At 41.5% G+C, this 25,465-nt stretch overlaps 1 protein-coding gene across 1 annotated transcript in view; it reads right to left on the bottom strand.

Annotated features, from left to right (window-relative positions):
• Positions 1–25,465, bottom strand: part of myom3 (myomesin 3) — a 279,260-nt gene that overhangs the window by 234,876 nt on the left and 18,919 nt on the right. Inside the window, exon 4 of the mRNA XM_061915173.1 lies at positions 8,327–8,428. Coding sequence (XP_061771157.1) covers positions 8,327–8,428 — 102 coding nt within the window. The remainder of the gene's footprint in view (positions 1–8,326; positions 8,429–25,465) is intronic.

The following is a 25,465-nucleotide window of genomic DNA, read 5'->3' as shown; positions in this document are numbered from 1 at the left end:
CCACAAATCTTTCATCCTCGCTCCAATTAATGGGGAAATTGTCGCTTTCTCGATCCGAATCGCTCTCGCTGCTGGTGGCCATGATTGTAAACAATGTTCAGATGTGAGGAGCTCCACAACCCGTGACGTCACGCGCACATCGTCTGCTACTTCCATTACAGGCAAGGCTTTTTTATCAGCGACCAAAAGTTGCAAACTTTATCATCGATGTTCTCTACTAAATCCTTTCAGCAAAAATATGGCAATATCGCGAAATGATCAAGTATGACACATAGAATGGACCTGCTATCCCCGTTTAAATAAGAAAATCTCATTTCAGTAGGCCTTTAATCTCTGCTTCAGTGAACAGTTTAATATTATTTATGATGTAGAGGGCAAATAAACTCTTCCCTCCTGAACAACACAGCAGAGCATTCATCACTCAAGTTATGCCTGGCGAGAGGAAATAGACGCCATTATATTATCCATCTGGGTCATGTGCGCCCAGAGAGCTGCACGCCGCAAAACAAAAATTTCACACAAATCAGAAGAATTGACACACCGCACACGTTTCGGAAAACGGTGTGCCAAATCCTCTAGAGCTTTAAATGCCATCCGTCTTCTTTTTTTTATTTTTTTATACCGAGCCAGTTATCGCCAGGCATTGCTATGGAATTTTGTACTGTTGAAAAGCCAAGATAATTGAAGAGAATTGGCCTTGCAAAAAAAAAAAAAAAAAAAAAAGTTTAATAGGAGCACAATCCAAAGGAGAGAGCTGAGAAAGTGAACTTGCGGCCGAGGGGGATTGGTAGATTGCTGCTGCTGCGGCTCATTACGGTCACCTGGGTTTTGGCTTTCCAAAGCTCCGCCTCGTTAGTCAAGTGACATCCGTCTAGGATCCAATCGAGGCAATTATTGGCTTCTGAGGTAAGGCACAAAAAGTTGAAGTTTTGTGCCATTTTCGATGGGAGACAGGCAGGCCAGTCTAGTACCCGCACTCTTGAACGACAAAACCACGCTGTTGTAACACGTGACTTGGTATTGTCTTTCTGAAATAAGCAGGGGCGTCCATGATAACAACATATGTTGCTCCAAAACCTGTATGTACCTTTCAGCATTAATGGTGCCTTCACAGATGTGTAAGTTACCCATGCCATGGGCACTAATACACCCCCATACCATCACAGATGCTGGCTTTTGAACTTTGCGCCTAGAACAATCCGGATGGTTCTTTTTCTCTTTGTTCAGGAGGACACAGTTTGTAAGCAAATTGTCGAAGAGTTTTAGAACAACTTTTCTCAATGAGCTATTGCAAGGAATTTAGGGATTACCCATCTGCGGTCCGTAAAATTATCAAAAACGTCAGAGAATCTGGAGAAATCACTGCACGTAAGCGATGATATTACGGATTTTTGATCCCTCAGGCGGTACAGCATCAAAAACTGACATCAGTGTGTAAAGGATATCACCACAAAGAGGACGTGACGGCATGTTGTAGAAGACAGTGCTTTTAAGGCACGCTACCAATATTGTTGTCCGGGTGGAAACCGGGAGAATGGTTGGCCAGGGAGATTTTCGGGAAGGGCACCAAACTTCGGGAGTCTCCCGGGAAGATCGGGAGCGTTGGCTAGTATGAGTATTAGCGGTGAATGTGGTGTTACCGGCGGGCCAGTTCTAATGTTAATTTGATATTGGCTCAAGGGCCAAATTAAATGGCGGGCCAAATTTGGCCCGCGGGCCAGAGTTTGACACTCATGCTGTACATAAAACAAGAATGGGAAAGAATTCCACTTTCAAAGGTTCAACAATTAGTTTCCTCAGTTCCCAAACGTTTGAGTGTTAAAAGAAAAGGTGATGTAACACAGTGGTGAACATGCCCTTTCCCAACTACTTTGGCACGTGTTGCAGCCATAAAATTCTAAGTTAATTATTATTTGCAAAAAAATATAAGGTTTATGAGTTTGAACATCAAATATGTTGTCTTTGCAGCATATTCAACTGAATATGGGTTGAAAAGGATTTGCAAATCATTGTATTCTGTTTATATTTACATCTAACACAATTTCCCAATTCATATGGAAACGGTAAATTAAAGGTAAATTGAGCAAATTGGCTTTTTCTGGCATTTTATTTAAGTGTGTATCAAACTGGTAGCCCTTCGCATTAATCAGTACCCAAGAAGTAGCTCGTGGTTTCAAAAAGGTTGGTGACCCCTGCTCTGAATGAACAAGTCCAATGGGTTTGTAAGACGCCAAGTGAGGACATAAGTCCACAGCTGGCCGTCCATAGATGCATGGGAGCGGAGGAAGGAAGTTTATTTGAGACCAGCAATGGCATACAAGACATAAAATGTGGGTTTTTTTGGCACTCTAATTCCACGCAGGGGCGAAGGACCCGCAGACTAGAGTTCACTCGTACGTGGCCAGCTGCACGGCGATCACCCAGGAAGGAAGCCATCCAGTTCTCCATTGTTGCCATTGGGGTTTTATAAAAAGGCCTTTACAAAATAAAGCGTTATGAGCTGCAGAATGGAATCAGTCCCCGCTGATCTGCAGCTGCCAGAGGTTTTGAAAAATGTTGGTGCTTGTCACAGTCGTTAAATCTCCACCTGGGTGCACTTATCTCCAGTGTTTGTACGACTGCACGGTCTTTAAAGATCCCAAATGTGCTGTCTGATATTGTGGAATTGATTGAAGGTATGAAGACTGGCCGACTTAGAGCAATCAACAACAACTGCAGTGCGAAGATGTCGCTACCTCCATTAATCAATTTCATCACATCGTTTGTACAGTAAATCAAAGGTGCCTAATCATGCAAAATCGAGTTTTTAATCATGTCACGTCAACAATAATATATGTGCCTGTCTATGAGCTCAACACAGTCTATAATGTCCTTCACTTGTTTTACAAACCCCGTTTCCATTGGAGTTGGGAAATTGCGTTAGATGTAAATATAAACAGAATACAATGACTTGCAAACCATTTTCAACCCATATTCAATTGAATGCACTACAAAGACAACATATTTGATGTTCAAACTCAAAAATGTATTTATTTTTTTGGGGCAAATAATTAACGTAGTTGGGAAAGGGCATGTTCACAACTGTGTTACATCACCTTTTCTTTTAACAACACTCAATAAACGTTTGGGAACTGAGGAAACTAATTGTTGAAGCTTTGAAAGTGGAATTCTTTCCCATTCTTGTTTTACGTAGAGCTTCAGTCGTTCAACAGTCCGGGGTCTCCGCCGTCGTATTTTACGCTTCATAATGCAACACACATTTTCCGTGGGAGACAGGTCTGGACTGCAGGCAGGCCAGTCTAGTACCCACACTTTTTTACTACGAAGCTACACTGTTGTAACACGTAGCTTGGCATTTTCTTGCTGAAATAAGCAGGGGCGTCAGTGATAACATTGCTTGGACGACAACAAATGTGGCTTCAAAACCTGTATGTACCTTTCAGCATTAATGGTGCCTTCACAGATGTGTAAATTACCCATGCCTTGGCAGCTAATACAACCCCATACCATCACACATACTGCCTAGAACAATCCGGATGGTTCTATTCCTTTTTGATCCGGAGGACACAACGTCCACAGTTTCCCCCAAAAAACTGAAATGCGGACTTGTCAAACCACAGAACATGTTTCCACTTTGCATCAGTCCATCTTAGATGAGTTTAGGCCCAGCGAAGCCGGCAGCGTTTCTGGGTGTTGTTGATAAATGTATTTTGCTTTGCTTAGTAGAGCTTTAACTTGCACTTACAGATGTAGCGACCAACTGTATTTAGTGACAGTAGTTTTCTAAAGTGTTCCTGAGCCCATGTGGTGATATCCTTTAGAGATTGATGTCAGTTTTTGATACAGTGCCGTCTGAGGGATTAAAGGTCACAGTTATTCAATGTTGGTTTCCGGCCATGCCGCTTACGTGGAGTGATTTCTCCAGATTCTCTGAACCTTTTGATGATATTATGGACCGTATATGTTAAAATCCCTAAATTTCTTGCAATTGCATTTTGAGAAACGTTCGTTCTTAAACTGTTTGACTATTCGCTCACGCAGTTGTGGACAAAGGGGTGTACCTCGCCCCATCCTTTCTTGTGAAAGACTGAGCATTTTTTGGGAGGCTGTTTTTATACCCAATCACGGCACCCACCTGTTCCCAATTAGCCTGCACACCTGTGGGATGTTCCAAATAAGTGTTGGATGAGCATTCCTCAACTTTATCAGTATTTATTGCCACATTTCCCAACTTCTTTGTCACATGTTGCTGGCATCAAATTTTAAAGTTAATGATTAATTGCAACGACAAAAAATATGTTTATCAGTTTGAACATCAAAAATGTTGTCTTTGTAGCATATTCAACTGAATGTGGTTTGAAAATGATTTGCAAATCATTGTATTCCGTTTATATTTACATCTAAACTTCAGGTGTTTGGTTACATTTGAAATTCAGGGTTTTCAAGATCTAATTATGGATTTGTATTTTCCCCCTGATGGACAATTGACAAGCTTCAAGCTAAAAGTGTATAAACCCACCGCTTTATGGAGGATAGCTTCGGGGCGGCATAGCTCGGTTGGTAGAGCGGCCGTGCCAGCAACTTGAGGGTTGCAGGTTCAATTCCCGCTTCCGCCATCCTAGTCACTGCCGTTGTGTCCTTGGGCAAGACACTTTACCCACCTGCTCCCAGTGCCACCCACACTGGTTTAAATGTAACTTAGATATTGGGTTTCACTATGTAAAGCGCTTTGAGTCACTAGAGAAAAGCGCTATATAAAAAATATAATTCAAATAAATATAATTCACAAAAAAGCAGGCTTTGCTAGACATCTTAAAAGAGACCTGTTATGCAAAAGCAACTTTTATTACTTGATATTACATTGTTTTTGTGTATTTGGGTTCTGCATAAGGCCCGCAAATGTGAAATCAAACCATGGAGGCGTGGCCGACATACACCATATTGCCAAAAGTATTTGACCACCCGTCCAAATGATCAGAATCAGGTGTCCTAATCACAGGTGTACACAATCAAGCACTTAGGATCATTAAAGTTTGTCTAAGTCAAAAAATCTTTTTTGCACACCACTAATAGTATTTATAATATGCAATTAGGGTAACACGGTGGTAGAGGGGTTAGTGCGTCTGCCTCACAATACGAAGGTCCTGGGTTCAATCCTGCGCTCGGGATCTTGCTGTGTGGAAAATTTAACCTTGTGGATCATTAAAGATTGTCTAAGTCGAAAAAATATTTTTTTGCAAACCAGTAATTATAATCCGCAAAGAGGGCAACACGGTGGTAGGGGGGGTTAGTGAGTCTGCCTCACAATACGAAAGTCCTGGGTTCAACCCTGCGCTCGGGATCTTGCTGTGTGGAAAATTTAACCTTGTGGATCATTAAAGATTGTCTAAGTCCAAAAAATATTTTTTGCAAACTAGTAATTATAATTCGCAAAGAGGGCAACATGGTGGTAGGGGGGTTAGTGCGTCTGCCTCACAATACGAAGGTCCTGTGTTCAATCCTGCGCTCGGGATCTTGCTGTGTGGAGTTTGCATGCCCCCCGGGATATTCCAGCTTCCTCCCACCTCCAAAGACATGCACCTGGGGATAGGCCCCTCCCACCTCCAAAGACATGCATTTGGGGATAGGCCCCTCCCACCTCCAAAGACATGCACCTGGGGATAGGTTGATTGCCAACACTAAATTGTGTGAATGTTTGCGGGAATGTTGTCTGGCTATCTGTGTTGGCCCTGTGATGAGGTGGCGACTTGTCCAGGGTGTGGAAGGATGGTCAGCATCTGAGAGCTGTGGCCTACCACCATGACCCCGAACTCCCTTCCCTCTGTTGCTAAATATCAGGACATGTACGTTGTGATATGTATATGTGCTTTGCTATGGGGTTTTTTTTTCCCACTCCAGACTGGGCCCCCTTACTCATCTTTCCCCAGCGTTTACCTTTTTCCCATCTTTTACGGCGAGCCCTGCGGCGACACATTGGCGTTCCTGTTCTGTAACCTTGTACACTGTCTCATCTTGAACAGCTTTGTGCTGAAAAAAATGTTCATTGTACTTGTGCAATGACAAAAAACACTTACCTACCTAAAAGGTTGAAAAACACTGCTCTAGCCACTGAGTTAGGAGACTCATCACTCATCTTTGTACCCGTGTGTGCGTTGACGTGTGTAACGACGCCGTCTTTTAGGTAACCCATTTGCGTTCAGGGGTAGAGAAGCATGTGTGGTCAAAATAAATTGCGTGGTTAATCTGTGTTTATACATAATTAATGCAGTTTCTTACTGATTAATCACAAGCATTAATGTGTTCACTTTAAAAGCCCTAGTAAAAAGTGAATGAAGTGTTTCTTGGAGACACGCATTTTGTCGGAGACAGGCTTATTAGCATTTAAGATACACACAGTAGGGCTGGCCAAAGTACAAACCCCGTTTCCATATGAGTTGGGAAATTGTGTTAGATGTAAATACAAACGGAATACAATGATTTGCAAATCATTTTCAACCCATATTCAGTTGAATATGCTACAAAGACAACATATTTGATGTTCGAACTCATAAACTTTTTTTTTTTTTGCAAGTAATTAACTTTGAATTTCATGGCTGCAACACGTGCCAAAGTAGTTGGGAAAGGGCATGTTCACCACTGTGTTACATCACCTTTTCTTTTAACAACACTCAATAAACGTCTGGGAACTGAGGAAACTAATTGTTGAAGCTTTGAAAGTGGAATTCTTTCCCATTCTTGTTTTATGTGGAGCTTCAGTCGTTCAACAGTCCGGGGTCTCCGCTGTCGTATTTTACGCTTCATAATGCGCCACACATTTTCGACGGGAGACAGGTCTGGACTGCAGGCGGGCTAGGAAAGAACCCGCACTCTTTTTTTTACAAAGCCACGCTGTTGTAACACTTGTCTTGCTGAAATAAGCAGGGGCGTCCATGATAACGTTGCTTGGATGACAACATATGTTGCTCCAAAACCTGTATGGACCTTTCAGCATTAAATGGTGCCTTCACAGATGTGTAAGTTACCCATGCCTTGGGCACTAATACACCCCCATACCATCACAGATGCTGGCTTTTCAACTTTGTGCCTATAACAATCCGGATAAGTATTTTCCTCTTTGTTCCAGAGGACACCACATCCACAGTTTCCAAATATAATTTGAAATATGGACTCGTCAGACCACAGAACACCTTTCCACTTTGCATCAGTCCATCTTAGGTGAGCTCGGGCCCAGCCAAGCCGGCGGCGTTTCAGGATATTGTTGATAAATGGGTTTGGCTTTGCATAGTAGAGTTTTAACTTGCACTTACAGATGTAGCGACCAACTGTAGTTACTGACAGTGGTTTTATGAAGTGTTCCTGAGCCCATGGGTGATATCCTTTACACATTGATGTCGGTTTTTGATGCGGTACCGCCTGAGGGAACAAAGGTCCGTAATATCATCGCTTACGTGCAGTGATTTCTCCAGATTCTCTGAACCTTTTCATGATTTTACGGACCGTAAATGGTAAAATCCCTAAATTCTTTGCAATAGCTTGTTGAGAAATTTTGTTCTAAAACTGTTGGAAAATTTGCTTACAAAGTGGTAACCCTCACCCCATCCTTGTTTGTGAATTACTTAGCATTTCATGGAAGCTGCTTTTATACCCAATCATGGCACCCACCTATTCACAACTAGCCTGCACACCTGTGGGATGTTCCATATAAGCGTTTGATGAGCATTTCTCAACTTTATCAGTATTTATTGCCACCTTTCCCAACTTCTTTGTCATGTGTTGCTGGCATCAAATTCTAAAGTTAATGATTTGCAAAAAAAAAAAATGATATCAGTTTGAACATCAAATATGTTGTCTTTGTAGCATATTCAACTGAATATGGGTTGAAAATGATTTGCAAATCATTGTATTCCGTTTATATTTACATCTAACACAATTTCCCAACTCATATGGAAACGGGGTTTGTAATAATAAATATGTTTCTCAACCAAACTGTCAATAAAATGAAAGTGCAAATAAACATACAGCTTTAGTCACATTTTTGTCTCGTTTCAGAAATTTCTCTTTGACATTGTACTTCTTCTGTTTGTTCCATGTTGGAACCCCCACAGTCCTACAGGACCCCCACAACTTCAGCGTTATAATGAGTTTATTTTTTTAGGCTCATTTTCTTGCTATTTTTATCTATCACATGAGGGAAGCCGGTCTGTGAAAAGGATGCATACATTAAACCGGTCCCTTGTGGTAAAAAAGGTTGGGGACCCCTGCTCTAATACACATTGTTGAAAATCATAGTATCATTCGACGTTTGAATCCTTTAATCACATCTCACCAAGTCCTGTGGCGGGGGACGTTGTCCGTGTTCAGGATCTCCTTAACGGACATCACATCAGCGGGGACGACGGGGAAAGCAGAATATGGAACTTCCTCGTCACTGTGGTGGAATGGAAGTAAACATGTCATCAGAGGACTGCTCAAAGATGGACGCTTTTGACCTCCCTTTTTTCCCCAACAACACCTGGCGTCGAACTTTGAGATCGGCCTCAGTCCACAAAAACATTTCAATATCTCACCCATGTTAATTGGACATACATGCACGCACACGCCCCTCCCCAAATCAACGCCTTCACAACCGCTTAATTCCTCTGGGGTTGTGGATGGCTGAGTAGCGCTCTATAGCGGCAGCCGCCCCCCTCTGTTGCAAGTTGGTGTGATTATATGTACCATGTTTAATGTGTGCCATGCTATGTGAGTTTTTTTCCTTGGACTCAGTCTGGACCCCTCCTGAGGGTCTAGCATTAGATTGATTTTTTTTTTTTACTCTTCCCCCTCTCCCAATGTCACCTTTTTCCTCACCTTTTTAAGGAGTGCCGTAAGTGGCTGACCCATTGGCGGTCCCGTCTTGTCCCCCCTGTAATGTATGTCTTTTAGTGAGACGGTGCTGAAAATGTAATTTCAGTTCTTATGTGTCTTGTACATGTTAAGAATGGACAAAATAAAGCTTGTCATGTCAATGTCAGATGAAGATTAACATATTCATTTTGGTCTTTGACTCTTTTAAATATCATGTAAAAAAAAATATAGACAAAGTAGCAAGAAACACATCAATAAAGCAAAACATGTTCTAGACCCATAAATCACTTCATATTCTCCACTATCTGACCACTGAATTTTCCTCCAGAACGTCTTATCTTTGTCAATATGATGTCAGATGAAACAAAAATGGAGCTGTTTGGAGTGTGTGTGTGTTTTAAGGACGGAAAAATTTGAATGGCAGGGTCCCTGCTATCGCATGTTGATACAAATATAACATTAACATGAGAAAAATCAACTACAGGCTGCCCAAATGCTGTAACAAATTAAGCATGATGAGTTGACTTGAAACGGTTTAATGTTGCACTTTTTATACGTAGAAGAAAAGTTTTTGTGACGGCTTCGTGGCATCGTGGTGCGAGTGTTGCTTCTTTCAGGATGCAGTCGGGCAACGACACAGCGTACAGGTAAGAATAAAAGATGTATTTACAAAAAACAGGCTAAAAAGCAAAACACTGGGTACAAAAAGGCAAACAAAGAGCTAACTAGCATAAGAGCTAGAAGAATAAAAGGCGGCTAAGCGCGGAAGCATTAGCGACTACACACGTAGAAAAAAGAGGTTAAGCGCGGAAGCATTAACGAGTACACACGTACAAAACAGAGGCAAAGGACGGAAGCATTAACGAGTACACACGTACAAAACAGAGGCAAAGGACGGTAGCATTAGAGAGTACACGTAGAAAACAAAGAGGCTAACGTTGGAAGCATTAATGACTATATACGTAGAAAACAAAGAGGCTAACGTTGGAAGCATTAATGACTACACACGTAGAAAACAAAGAGGCTAGGCGCGGAAACATTAGCAAGTACTGACGTAGAAAACAAAGAGGCTAAGCGTGGAAGCATTAGCGAGTACACACGTAGAAAACAAAGAGGCTAAGCGCGGAAGCATTAACGACTACACGTACAAAACAGAGGCTAAGCACGGTAGCATTAGCAAGTACACACGTAGAAAACAAAGAGGCTAACGTTGGAAGCATTAATGACTACACACGTAGAAAACAAAGAGGCTAATGTTGGAAGCATTAATGACTACACACGTAGAAAACAAAGAGGCTAGGCGCGGAAACATTAGCGAGTACAGACGTAGAAAACAAAGAGGCTAAGCTTGGAAGCATTAGCGAGTACACACGTAGAAAACAGAGGCTAAGCGCGGAAGCATTAGCGAGTACACACGTAGAAAACAGAGGCTAAGCGCGTAAGCATTAGCGAGTACACACGTAGAAAACAAAGAGGCTAAGTGCGGAAGCATTAGCGAGTACACACGTAGAAAACAAAGAGGCTTGGCGTGGAAGCATTAGCGAGTACACACGTAGAAAACAAAGAGGCTAAGTGCGGAAGCATTAGCGAGTACACACGTAGAAAACAAAGAGGCTAAGTGCGGAAGCATTAGCGAGTACACACGTAGAAAACAAAGAGGCTAAGTGCGGAAGCATTAGCGAGTACACACGTAGAAAACAAAGAGGCTAGGCGCGGAAACATTAGCAAGTACTGACGTAGAAAACAAAGAGGCTAAGCGTGGAAGCATTAGCGAGTACACACGTAGAAAACAAAGAGGCTAAGCGCGGAAGCATTAACGACTACACGTACAAAACAGAGGCTAACGTTGGAAGCATTAATGACTACACACGTAGAAAACAAAGAGGCTAATGTTGGAAGCATTAATGACTACACACGTAGAAAACAAAGAGGCTAGGCGCGGAAACATTAGCGAGTACAGACGTAGAAAACAAAGAGGCTAAGCTTGGAAGCATTAGCGAGTACACACGTAGAAAACAAAGAGGCTAAGCTTGGAAGCATTAGCGAGTACACACGTAGAAAACAGAGGCTAAGCGCGGAAGCATTAGCGAGTACACACATAGAAAACAGAGGCTAAGCGCGGAAGCATTAGCGAGTACACACGTAGAAAACAAAGAGGCTAAGTGCGGAAGCATTAGCGAGTACACGTAGAAAACAAAGAGGCTTGGCGTGGAAGCATTAGCGAGTACACACGTAGAAAACAAAGAGGCTAAGTGCGGAAGCATTAGCGAGTACACACGTAGAGAACAAAGAGGCTAAGCGCGGAAGCATTAGCGAGTACACACGTAGAAAACAAAGAGGCTAAGTGCGGAAGCATTAGCGAGTACACACGTAGAAAACAAAGAGGCTAAGCTTGGAAGCATTAGCGAGTACACACGTAGAAAACAGAGGCTAAGCGCGGAAGCATTAGCGAGTACACACATAGAAAACAGAGGCTAAGCGCGGAAGCATTAGCGAGTACACACGTAGAAAACAAAGAGGCTAAGTGCGGAAGCATTAGCGAGTACACGTAGAAAACAAAGAGGCTTGGCGTGGAAGCATTAGCGAGTACACACGTAGAAAACAAAGAGGCTAAGTGCGGAAGCATTAGCGAGTACACACGTAGAGAACAAAGAGGCTAAGCGCGGAAGCATTAGCGAGTACACACGTAGAAAACAAAGAGGCTAAGTGCGGAAGCATTAGCGAGTACACACGTAGAAAACAAAGAGGCTTGGCGTGGAAGCTAGCGAGTACCAAAACAGAGTTATACCAGAGTCGGGAGTCCACGAAATCACCGATTGCGCGTAGCAAACTCGACGAGACCAGGACGAGTAAATGAAAACAGGCGGGTTAAATAGGGTCTCTAATGACAAGCAGGTGTGTTATCGAAGGCAGGTGGGACGAATAAGAAATCATGGTGACAACAACAAACAAGGTAGTGCACAAACTAAAGAATAGAAAGAGTCAAACACTAAACAAGAAACAAAAAACTCAAAACCCAAAACCAAATATGATCTGGGAGGCGGATCGCAACAGTTTTGTCATTTTATTTAATTTGAGCAACAATTTGAAGCAGTTTAATGTGTATTAACGTGGTCAGAATTATTATAGTGTTCCCAGTGTTAATAGGATAAAGCCATTGTTTACAAATTTGGTAAATAAATAACCAAAAAACTTTACATTTTGTTGTTTTCTTACTGTACCGAAAATGAACCGAACAGTGACCTGTAAACCGAGGTACGTACCAAACCGAAATTTGTGTGTACCGTTACACCCCTACAGAATACACTACAATAATTATGAACATTTTAAACCTTTTTTTTAAATTTATTTTATTAAGACAACGATTATCCATGTATTTAATATTGGTTTGCTTACTATGGTTTATTTATTTTTTATTTGTTCACTGTTCTGCTACAGAGAACAAGAAAATTGGATACAATTGCTATGCTATGAAAAGGAGTAGAATTAAATAAACTCTGCTTCTTCCTACTCCTTTTTGGACGTGGCTTCATGAAACAACTGGAATGTGTGATGCTTAACATCAGGGGTCAACAACTTGGTGCCCGCTGGCCTGTTCTAAAAATAGCTCAAATAGCAGCACTTACCAGTGAGCTGCCTCTATTTTTTGAATTGTATTTATTTACTAGCAAGCTGGTCTCGCTTTGCTGGACATTTTTAATTCTAAGAAAGACAAAACTTAAATAGTATTTGAAAATCCAAGAAAATATTTTAAAAACTTGGTCTTCACTTGTTTAAATAAATTCATATATTTTTTTCTTTCCTTCTTATAACTTCCAGAAAGACTATTTTAGAGAAAAAAAATACAACCTTAAAAATGATTTTAGGATTTTTAAACACATATACCTTTTTACCTTTTAAATTCTTTCCTCTTCTTTCCTGACAAATTAAATCAATGTTCAAGTAAATTTATTTTTTTACTGTAAAGAATAATATTTTAATTTAATTCTTCATTTTAGCTTCTGTTTTTTTGATGAAGAATATTTGTGAAATATTTCTTCAAACTTATTTTGATTTAAGATTCCAAAAAAATATTACGGCAAATCTACACATTCTTTAGAATCAAATTAAAATCTTATTTTAAAGTCTTTTGAATTTCTTTTAAAATTTTTGTTCTGGAAAATCTAGAAGAAATAAAGATGTGTCTTTGTTAGAAATATAGCTTGGTCCAATTTGTTATATATTCTAACAAAGTGCAGATTGGATTTTAACTTATTTAAAACATGTCCTCAAAATTCCTTCTTATAACTTCCATAAAGACAATTTTAGAGAAAAAGTACAACCTTAAAAATGATTTTAGGATTCTTAAACACATATACCTTTTTACCTTTTAAATTCCTTCCTCTTCTTTCCTGACAATTTAAATCAATGTTCAAGTAAATTTATTTTTTTATTGTAAAGAATAATGAATACATTTTAATTTAATTCTTCATTTTAGCTTCTGTTTTTTCAACAAAGAATATTTGTGAAATATTTCTTCAAACTTTTTATGATTAAAATTAAAAAAATCTATATTTTGGCAAATGTAGAAAATCTGTAGAATCATTTTAAAATCCTATTTCAAAGTCTTTTGAATTTCGTTGAGAATTTTTGTTTTGGAAAATCTAGAAGAAATGATTTTGTGACGCCTCGCGGGCATTGTGGTGACGAGTTGTTCTTTCGTGGGTGCAGCGGAAGATGGAACACAGCGTGTGGGTAGGGATAAGAATTTATGTATATAATAAAACAAACTAAGAACAAAAACACTTGCACAAAGGCACTAACCAAAAACCAAAGGAACTAGCTTGGGAGCTAGAAAGAAACAAAGGGCGCTAGCGTGGAAGCTAGGGACATAAACAAACAAAATAGCATATAAGCTATCAAGTATACAAAAATAGATTTACCACAATGTTGGAAGAGTGGCGTCAGCTGTTGTGTGTAGCAAGCAAGAGTCCAAGAAAGAAAGTCTAACAAAGCCGGTCTTAAATAGGGAGATAAATAATCAAGGGGGCAGGTGCGCGTGATCAAAGGAGAGACAGGTGACACTAAATGGGTAACTATGACAACGGAACAAAACCAGGAAGTGCCACAAAGAACTGAGGAAGAATGTGATAACAAACAGAACCAAAACCAGAATATGCCATGATCCAAGACGTGGATGATGACATATTTGTCTTTGTTAGAAATATAGCTTGGTCCAATTTGTTATTTATTCTAACAAAGTGCGGATCGGATTTTAACCTATTTAAAACATGTCATCAAAATTCTAAAATTAATCTTAATCAGGAAAAATTTCTAATGATGTTCCATAAATTCTTTTTAACATTTTTTCAAAAGGATTTGAATTAGCTAGTTTTTCTCTTCTTTTTCTAGGTTGAATTTTGTATTTTAAAGGAGTCGAAATTGAAGATAAACTATGTTTCAAAATGTAATTTTCATTTTTTTTCAGGTTTTCTCCTCTTTTAAACCGTTCAATTAAGTGTTTTTTTAATAATTTATTCTCTACAAAAAAACCTTCCGTAAATGGAAAAAAAATGTACAACGGAATGACAGACAGAAATACCCATTTTTATTTATAAATATCTATATATATACATATACATATACACATACATTGATTTATTTTTTTTATTTTTTTTAATTAAAGGTAAATTGAGCAAATTGGCTATTTCTGGCAATTTATTTAAGTGTGTATCAAACTGGTAGCCCTTCTCATTAATCAGTACTCAAGAAGTAGCTCTTGGTTTCAAAAAGGTTGCTGACCCCTGCTTATGCATATTCCACATAAACTGAACTGATGTTAAAAGGGACTAATGTTCATATTTTTCTCCCAATATCTACTGCTTCTAGAAGGCAGCGAGGGATTTCCTCGTCTGTCACTTAAACGCCGGCGGTTTCATTTTGTCATGTGCCCTTGTGTGCATTCCGTGGTAGAAAGTGACAACTTTTATCTCCTAAGACAGTAAGGAGCTTAATGTGTTATTTTTTTTTCTCAAAACTTGCAGAAGTAAACAATGACCTACCGAACAACATAAAGTGCAAGTAAGAATGGGTGACAGGCAGGCGCTCTTAGAAACGTCAATAGTTTTCACCACGCTAATACCAAGTGTCGGCGGATAAGCCGGCAGATCCGCGAGTGTTGCTAAGTAGGACCTGTCAGCGTTTCTTCGTGAACACACGTTTTCAGAGATCTTGCATTTGGAATTTGCAGATTCGGTGAAGTCAGCCGCGAATTGTAAAGTCAGCCTTCCTTTAGAGCAGGGATGTCCAAAGTGCGGCCCGGGAAGCTATTTGTTTACCGGCCCGCCACACATTCTGGAAATGCTATTGCAAAACAAAAAAAGAACATTAAAAATATTGGAAATAGGTGAAATCCATCGAGAAAAAAATGCAATGTCGACACAAAGAGAAACGCATTGTGATGCGCGTTGTGTCACCACAAGATGCACAAGGACCAAGACAGGCAGGAATTGCAGGTAAGATCTGGTTTTAATATATAAAATAACACTTGTACAAAAACGGCAGGGTCCTTGAGGGTGCATAGGAGTTTGCCCAACCAGTCTACATGTGCTTTGTGGACTTGGAGAAGGCATTTGACCGTGTCCCTCGGGAAGTCCTGTGGGGAGTGCTCAGAGAGTATGGGGTCCGCTCCCTGTACGATCAGTGCCAGAGCTTGGTCCGCATTGCCGGCAGTAAGTCGAACACATTTCCAGTGAGGGTTGGACTCCCCCAAGGGAGTCCTTAGTCACCGATTATGTTCATAACTTTTATGGACAGAATTTCTAGGCGCAGTCAAGGCGTTGAGGGGATCCGGTTTGGTTACCACAGGATTAGGTCTCTGATTTTTGCAGATGTGGTCCTGATGGCTTCATCTGACCGGGATCTTCAGCTCTCACTGGATCGGATCGCAGCCGAGTGTGAAGCGACCGGAATGAGAATCAGCACCTCCAAGTCAAAGTCCATGGTTCTCGCCCGGAAAAGGGTGGAATGCCATATTCCGGGTTGGGGAGGAGACCCTGCCCCAAGTGGAGGAGTTCAAGTACCTCGGAGTCTTGTTCACGAGTGAGGGAAGAGTGGATGGTGAGATCGACAGGCGGATCGGTGCGGCGTCTTCAGTAATGCGGACGTTGTACCGATCCGTTGTGGAGAAGGAGCTGAGCCGGAAGGCAAAGATCTCAATTTACCAGTCCATCTACGTTCCCATCCTCACCTATGGTCATGAGCTTTGGGTCATGACCGAAAGGATAAGATCACGGGTACAAGCGGCCCAAATGAGTTTCCTCCGCCGTGTGGCGGGGCTCTCCCTTAGAGATAGGGTGAGAAGCTCTGCTATCCGGGAGGAACTCAAAGTAAAGCCTCTGCTCCTTCACATCGAGAGGAGCCAGATGAGGTGGTTCGGGCATCTGGTCAGGATGCCACCCGCACGCCTCCCGAGGGAGGTGTTTAGGGCACGTCCAACAGGTAGGAGGCCAGGACACGTTGGGAAGACTATGTCTCCTGGCTGGCCTGGGAACGCCTCGGGATCCCCCGGGAAGAGCTAGACGAAGTGGCTGGGGAGAGGGAAGTCTGGGTTTCCCTGCTTAGGCTGTTGCCCCCGCGACCCGACCTCGGATAAGCGGAAGAAGATGGATGGATGGTACAAAAACGGCAAAAGAAAGTACGTGCTTTCGCACGGGGAGCTAACGTTAAACGTAGCAGTGAGTCCAGAGTCCTAAATCGACACGAAGCTAAGGCGTAACTTAGCACAAAGTAGAGATACCAACGTGAGAGTTGCATGAAGCAAACAACGAACCAAGAAGGAACTGAGGTCGGAGACAGGCTTAAATAAGGATGGTAATCAACAAACAGGCGAGAGTCTGGAAACAAGGAACAGGTGAAACAAAAATGCAACCATGGCGACAGAACAAACCAGGAAGTGCCCAACAAACCCAAAAATCCAAATAAACGATCAGGGCAGAGGATCGTAACACAAAGCTGCCATGCATGCTGTTTTTTTTTCTTTTGTCTTTATTTTAGCATGTACATTTTTTTTTTACCATGAATTGATTAACATGGACCCCGACTTAAACAAGTTGAAAAACTTATTGGGGTGTTACCATTTAGTGGTCAATTCTACGGAATATGTGCAATCTACTAATTACAAGTTCCAATCGATCAGTTATTTATTTTTGTATTTTTTTGCCATTGCTCAAAACTAAAAATAATGACAAAAAAAAATCCATGTTATAAAGAATTATTTTCAAAGCTCCAATTAGTTCAAAAATTTTGATTTAAAATGTTTTATGTGGTAAATATCGCATGTATTGTGCAGTTGCTATATAAAAAACAAAGTTTTTTTGACAAAAGGGCATAAAACAAACTAAATAATAGTTAAATTGTAAAATCAACAGATATATCTGAAGTTGATCTCGTAACTTAAGTGTTAAAAGTAAAAAAAAAAAAACCCCTAATAAAAATGTATCACTTTCTGAGTGGGGCACCTTTTGTATTTTATTTATCTTTTCACTGTGATTACTCAAAAATAATAAAGAATAAAAAATCAGTGGTGTCCTGCATTATTGATCTTTTCGGGCTCTAATGACTAAATACTGCATATTTCAGTTTTACTATTAAAAAAACAAAGATGTTTTTGACAGAAATGCCCCCAAAAAATGTTTTTAATTTTATTTGATATAGAGATTTACTGTAAGCGTTGAATAAAAAATAATAATAAAAATGTGACTTATTTTTAACATTTTATAAACTGAGACCCTTCATAGTCCCCGGGACCCCTAAAGGTAAAATACATTTTAAAAATCCATATAATTTGTTATGGTTTGACAATGAAAAATATCAAAATGACCACGCATGCTTTAATTTTTCTGTCTGCGGCCCTCTGTGGAAAAAGTTTGGACACCCCTGCTTTAGAGCTTAGTGTTTAAAGAAGCCGTGTTTCCAACGCTTTGTTGTTGTTCCCAGAAGCTGCGTCTTCTTGTGTTTGTGGTGCTAAGTCCGCCGTATGACCTGTTTTATTTACTGAGCTTATTCCTCACAAGTGTGCACGAACACACCCTCATCCGTGGGGAGTTTATGTAACATGAACATGGGCGACTGATATGATGGCTGAGTCAATAATTGTCAACGGGTGTTTACGTTATGGTACGATATGGTGATCTAGACCAGTGGTTCTAGACCTTTTTTCAGTGATGTACCCCCTGTGAACATTTTTTTAATTCAAGTACCCCCTAAATAAAATGGACTGGACTCTCACACTATTATGTTACAAACCCCGTTTCCATATGAGTTGGGAAATTGTGTTAGAAGTAAATATAAACGGAATACAATGATTTGCAAATCCTTTTCAACCCATATTCAGTTGAATATGCTACAAAGACAACATATTTGATTTTTTTTGTTGTTGCAAATAATCATTAACTTTAGAATTTGATGCCAGCAACACGTGACAAAGAAGTTGGAAAGGTGGCAATAAATACTGATTAAGTTGAGGAATGCTCATCGAATACTTATTTGGAACATCCCACAGGTGTGCAGGCTAATTGGGAACAGGTGGGTGCCATGATTGGGTATAAAAGCAGCTTCCATGAAATGCTAAGTAATTCACAAACAAGGATGGGGTGAGGGTCACCAATTTGTAAGCAAATTGTCCAACAGTTTTAGAACAACATTTCTCAACGAGCTATTACAAGGAATTTAGGGATTTTACCATCTACGGTCCGTAAAAATCATCAAAAGGTTCAGAGAATCTGGAGAAATCACTGCACGTAAGCCATGATATTACAGACCTTTGATCCCTCAGGCGGTACTATATCAAAAACCAACATCAGTGTGTAAACAATATCACCACATGGGCCCAGGAACACTTCATAAAACCACTGTCAGTAACTACAGTTGGTCGCTACATCTTTAAGTGCAGGTTAAAACTCTACTATGCAAAGCCAAACCCATTTATCAACAGCACTCGGAAACGCCGCCAGCTTCGCTAGGCCTGAGCTCATCTAAAATGGACTGATGCGAAGTGGAAAAGTGTTCTGTGTGCTGACGAGTCATACATTTCAAATTATGTTTGGAAACTGTGGACGTGGTGTCCTGCAGGAACGAAGAGGAAAATAACCATCCGTATTGTTATAGGCGCAAAGTTCAAAAGCCAGCATCTGTGATGGTATGGGGGTGTATTAGTGCCCCTGTGAAGGCACCATTAATGCTGAATGGTCCATACAGGTTTTGGATCATCATTTGTTGTCATCCAAGCAACGTTATCATGGACGCCCCTGCTTATTTCAGCAAGACAAGTGTTACAACAGTGTGGCTTCGTAAAAAAACAGTGCGGGTACTTTCCTGGCCCGCCTGCAGTCCAGACCTGTCTCCCATTGAAATTGTGTGGCGCATTATGAAGCGTGAAATACGACAGCGGAGACCTTGGACTGTTGAACGACTGAAACTCTACATAAAACAAGAATGGGAAATAATTCCACTTTCAAAGCTTCAACAATTAGTTTCCTCAGTTCCCAAACGTTTATTGAGTGTTTTTAAAAGAAAAGGTGATGTAACACAGTGGTGAACATGCCCTTTCCCAACTACTTTGGCACGTGTTGCAGCCATGAAATTCTAAGTTAATTATTTTTTGCAAAAAAAAATACAAGTTTATGAGTGAACATCAAATATGTTGTCTTTGTCATGCATTTAACTGAATATGGGTTGAAATTGATTTGCAAATCATTGTATTCCGTTTATATTTACATCTAACGCAAATTCCCTAACTCATATGGAAACGGGGTTTGTACATTCATATTTTGTTGAAGTATTATTCAATAAATATATTCATAAAGGATTTTATGATTTGTTGCTATTTTTTAGAATACTTTTAAAAAAATCTCACGTACCTCTTGGCATACCTTCAAGTACCCCCATTTGACAACCACTGATCTAAACCGCCGTAACCAGCGGGAGGCAGGGTGCAGGTAAAAAGGTGTCAAATGCTTAAACCAAAAATAAACAAAAAGGTGAGTGCCCCAAAGAAAAGGCAATGAAGTTTAGGGAAGGCTATGTAAAACAAAACTAAAACTGAACTGGCTATAAAGTAAACAAAAACAGAATGCTGGACGACAGCAAAGACTTACTGTGGATCAAAGACGGCGTCCACAATGTACATCCGAACATTCAACAATGTCCCCACAAAGAAGGATAACAACAACTGAAATATTCTTGATCGCTAAAACAAAGATAGATAAAGGTAGATAACTGCTTTGCGGATGTCGGAACATGGTTTGTCTTGATCCCAATATGCAGATGACAAAGGGAGGCAGCATGCAGGTAAAACAGGTATCTAATACTAAAACCAAAAAATAGACAAAAGGTGAGTGCCCCTGAGAAAAGGCATTGAAGCTTAGGGAACACAACTAAAACTGAACTGGCTACAAAGTAAACAAAAACAGAATGCTGGACGACAGCAAAGACTTACAGCGTGTGGAGCAAAGATGGTGTCCACAAAGTACATCCGAACATGACATGACAATCAACAATGTCCCCACAAAGAAGGATAGCAACAACTTAAATGTTTTTGATTGCTAAAACAAAGTAGATGCGGGGGAATAGACATGAAACTGCTACAGGAAAATACCAACAAAACAGGAAAAATCACCAAAATAGGAGCGCAAGACAAGAAGTAAAACACTACACACAGGAAAAGAGCAAAAAAGTCCAAATAAGTCAGGGTGTGATGTGACAGGTGGTGACAGTACACCTACTTTGAGACAAGAGCTATTTTGTTGCATGCTTGGTTATGCTTTAAAGCAGGGGTCTCAGAAAAAAAATCTAACATGCACTTTTTAATGAATTCACCTTCTTTGAATGGCTTTCCCGCCCTAGCAAACTTTCGCGATCTTTCCGGGAAACACCTTCCCAACAATCTGCCGGGGCAATCATTCTCCCGGTTTTCACCCGGATAACAATATCAAGGGCGTGCCGTGATGGCACTGCCTTTAACGTCGTCTACAACCTGCCGTCCGTCCGCTTTTCCACCATACCAACAGTGTGCCGGCCCAGTCATATATTGTATGAGGCTTCTGCAGACCCAAGGAAGTGACTGCAAGACATACTTGATCATCAGCCATACAGGTCACACTGAAGGTGGCCGTATAAACAACTTTATCACTGTTACAAATATGCGCCACACTGTGAACCCACACCAAACACATTTTGGGAGAACATCCGCACCGTAACACAAGATAAACACAACAGGACAAATACTCAGAATCCTATGCAGCCCTAACTCTTCCGGGCTACAATAGGGGGCGGGGTATTTTATTGTAACCGTGCATGTGTGTGTGTGGACACGGATGAGGTTAGGTAAGATTTACCCTGGATAACCTTAGTACAGAAGGGGCCCTATTCTGTCTCAGGGATCGACTCCTGATGAGGATGCAGCCGGGCAGACAGAAACAACTCCCACTGACAATAGGCACACGTGTAAGCCGACATCAAAGCATGAGCTTTTCCATTTCAAGCACTATCAAGTGAGCTGACCTTTGCGGGTCTCTGCATCAAAGTCACTTGAGGTTGAAAGCCGTTTTTGTAATTTGAGGAGCATCCCTGCCTAATCCGTAGACGACTGAAGCACTTTTAAGATTTAATTTACGGCCACTGACAGGTTATTGTGAGACTGAATGTGGTTTTCTTCATACGGGATCATGCAGTGTAGTTGGGTGTTCAAGGCAATGAGAAGGTTTTTCAACTCACCATTTTCAGAAAACTACTTCCCAAGGTTTCCAACGCTTTCTGAAGCGAATTAGCCAAGGATCCTGGAGATGTGGAGGAATTCCCAAGAGATGGCACTAAGGCAGGCCAGGGCAATTATTTTGATTTGACACGTGACAAAGAAGTTGGGAAAGGTGGCAATAAATACTGATAAAGTTAAGGAATGCTCATCAAACGCTTATTTGGAACATCCCACAGGTGTGCAGGCTAATTGGGAACAGGTGGGTGCCATGATTGGGTATAAAAACAGCTTCCCAAAAAATGCTCAGTCTTTCCCAAGAAAGGATGGGGTGAGGTACACCCCTTTGTCCACAAATGCGTGAGCAAATAGTCAAACAGTTTAAGAACAACGTTTCTCAAAGTGCTATTGCAAGAAATTTAGGGATTTCAACATCTACGCTCCATAATATCATCAAAAGGTTCACAGAATCTTGAGAAATCACTCCACGTAAGCGGCATGGCCGGAAACCAACATTGAACGACCGTGACCTTCGATCTCTCAGACGGCACTGCATTAAAAACCGACATCAATCTCTAAAGGAAATCACCACATGGCATCAGGAAGACTTCAGAAAACTACTGTCACTACATACAGTCCGTCGCTACATCTGTAAGTGCAAGTTAAAGCTCTACTATGCAAAGCGAAAGCCATTTATCAACAACATCCAGAAACGCCGCCGGCTTCTCTGGGCCTGGAATCATCTAAGATGGACTGATGCAAAGTGGAAAAGTGTTCTGTGGTCTGACGAGTCCACATTTCAAATAGTTTTTGGAAATATTCGACATTGTGTCATCCGGACCAAAGGGGAAGCAAACCATCCAGACTGTTATCGACGCAAAGTTCAAAAGCCAGCATGTGTGATGGTATGGGGGGTGCATTAGTGCCCAAGGTATGGATAACTTAAACATCTGTGAAGGCACCATTAATGCTGAAAGGTACATACAGGTTTTGAAACAACATATGCTGCCATCTAAGCGCTGTCTTTTTCATGGACGCCCCTGCTTATTTTTAGCAAGACAATGCCAAGCCATATTCAACACGTGTTACAACAGCGTGGCTTCGTAAAAAAAGAGTGCGGGTACTTTCCTGGTCCACCTGCAGTCCAGACCTGTCTCCCATGGAAAATGTGTGGCGTATTATGAAGCGTAAAATACAGACTGTTGAACGACTGAAGCTCTACATAAAACAAGAATGGGAAAAAATTCCACTTTCAAAGCTTCAACAATTAGTTTCCTCAGTTCCCAAACGTTTATTGAGTGTTGTCAAAAGAAAAGGTGATGTAACACAGTGGTGAACATGCCCTTTCCCAACTACTTTGTCATGTGTTGCAGCCATGAAATTCTAAGTTAATTATTATTTGCAAAAAAAAAATTTAGTTTTTTAGTTTGAACATCAAATATGTTGTCTTTTTAGCATATTCAACTGAATATGGGTTGAAAATGATTTGCAAATCATTGTATTCCATTTATATTTACATCTAACACAATTTCCCAACTCCTATGGAAACGGGGTTTGTTCATGAAAATAAAGATTTTAAATATTAACTATGAAGGATGAAACACTGAATACTGACAACATATGAACGTCACACCCCTTCTCCATCCACATATTTTACAATCAAGCAAAACACAACAAAAATGCAACAAACAGAGAAATATGAACGGGAAGGGTAAAAAAAACTAAACATCTACAATCTGATACATCACTAAGCTTTAGAAGTTTCTTGTAAAAATCTGCTTATGCATTTTCAGGCCCGCTTTTTGGAAACGCTCTGTGGAAACGCTCCCCACCCACACTGCTTGGTGCCTCGTCTGAGCTGCTTTGACTTAGATGACAATAGTAACTAATTAGATGACCATAGTAACTAATTAAACTGCCATAGTAACTAGTATATCATGCAAAATCGCAGATTCCAACCATGGAAATACTTTGTATAGTTGAAGACTTGGAAAAGATGACTGCACATCATCATGGCAGCTACACTTTCCATCTTAAAGATCTAAAAACAAATATTTGGGAATGTCTGGCGTGCCAGATTGAAAAGCTTAACGGGCTATATGCGGGCCCTGGGTCTTAATTTGCCCAGGTCTGCGCTAAGGGGATTGGAATGGGGCAAGTCTTTGGTGTCATAGTTGGAGTACCAGTTTTTCCAGCACTACTATTGTATGCCTCAAAGTTTCTTGACATATAGAGTCCGAAGTGGGATGGGCGAGGCACTGGCATGATTGGAATGTGGCAACTGCTTTGTGTTGGGATCAGTGTACAGGTTTTTCCGAACTCGGTACACTCCCATACCCGAAATGTTGTCGGAATCTGTATGGTTAGCATTGAGAATATCTGCACATGCTCATTTGGAATAACCCCAAAAGATTTTGTAGAGAGTAGCCACAGGTAGATGGGGAAAATGTATTGTAATTCGGATGGGAGATGGGAATCAGCACCTCCGAGTCCAAGTCCATAGTTCTCGCCCAGTCATGCGGACGCTGTATAGATCCGTCGTGGTGAAGAAGGAGCTGAGCCGGACCGAGTCCATTGTTCTCGCCCGGAAAACAATGGAGTGCCATTTCCGGGTTGGGGAGGAGGCCCTGTCCCAAGTGGAGGAGTTCAAGTACGTCGGAGTCTTGTTCACGAGTGAGGGAAGAGTGGATTGTGAGATCAACAGGCGGATCGGTGTGGCGTCTTTAGTAATGCGGACCCTGTATCGATCAGTTGTGGTGAAGAAGGAGCTGAGTGGGACCGAGTCTATGGTTCTCGTCGAGAAAAGTTTGGAGTACCATGTCCGGGTAGGGGAGGAGATCTTTCCCCAAGTGGAGGAGTTCAAGTACCTCGGGGTTTTGTTCAGGAGTGAGGGAAGAGTGGATGGTGAGATCGACAAGTGGATCCGTTTGGCTTTTTCAGTAATGCGGATGCTGTATCGATCCGTTGTGGTGAAGAAGAAGCTGAACCATGGTTCTCGCCCGGAAAAGGGTGGCGTGCCATCTCCAGGTAGAGAGGAGATCTTGCCCCAAGTGGAGGAGTTCAAGTACCTCGGAGTCTTGTTCACAAGTGATGGAAGAGTGGATTGTGAGATCAACAGGCGGATCGGTGTGGCGTCTTTAGTAATGCGGACCCTGTATCGATCAGTTGTGGTGAAGAAGGAGCTGAGTCGGACCGACTCCATGGTTCTCGCCCAGAAAAGTTTGGAGTTCCATGTCCGGGTTGGGGAGGAGATCTTGACCCAAGTGGAGGATTTCAAGTACCCCGGAGTCTTGTTCACGAGTGAGGGAAGAGTGGATCGTGAGATCGACAGGTGGATCGGTGCGGCGTCTTCAGTAATGCAGACCCTGTATCGATCAGTTGTGGTGAAGAAGGAGCTGAGTCGGACCGAGGCATTGGTTCTCGGCCAGAAAAGTTTGGAGTTCCATGTCCGGGTAGGGGAGGAGATCTTTCCCCAAGTGGAGGAGTTCAAGTACCTCGGGGTCTTGTTCAGGAGTGAGGGAAGAGTGGATGGTGAGATCGACAAGTGGATCCGTGCGGCTTCTTCAGTAATGCGGATGCTGTATCGATCCGTTGTGGTGAAGAAGGAGCTGAACCATGGTTCTCGCCCGGAAAAGGGTGGCGTGCCATCTCCAGGTAGAGAGGAGATCTTGCCCCAAGTGGAGGAGTTCAAGTACCTCGGAGTCTTGTTCACGAGTGAGGGAAGAGTGGATTGTGAGATTGACAGGCGGATTGGTGCGGCGTCTTCAGTAATGCGGACCCTGTATCGATCTGTTGTGATGAAGAAGGAGCTGAGTCGGACCGAGTCCATGGTTCTCGCCCAGAAAAGTTTGGAATTCCATGTCCGGGTTGAGGAGGAGATCTTGTCCC

The sequence above is a fragment of the Nerophis ophidion genome, linkage group LG11 (genome assembly GCF_033978795.1).
Source record: "Nerophis ophidion isolate RoL-2023_Sa linkage group LG11, RoL_Noph_v1.0, whole genome shotgun sequence".
Lineage (NCBI taxonomy): Eukaryota > Metazoa > Chordata > Actinopteri > Syngnathiformes > Syngnathidae > Nerophis > Nerophis ophidion.
The sequence above is the reverse complement of the archived record's forward strand: the minus strand, read 5'-3'. Positions and strand labels throughout refer to the sequence as shown.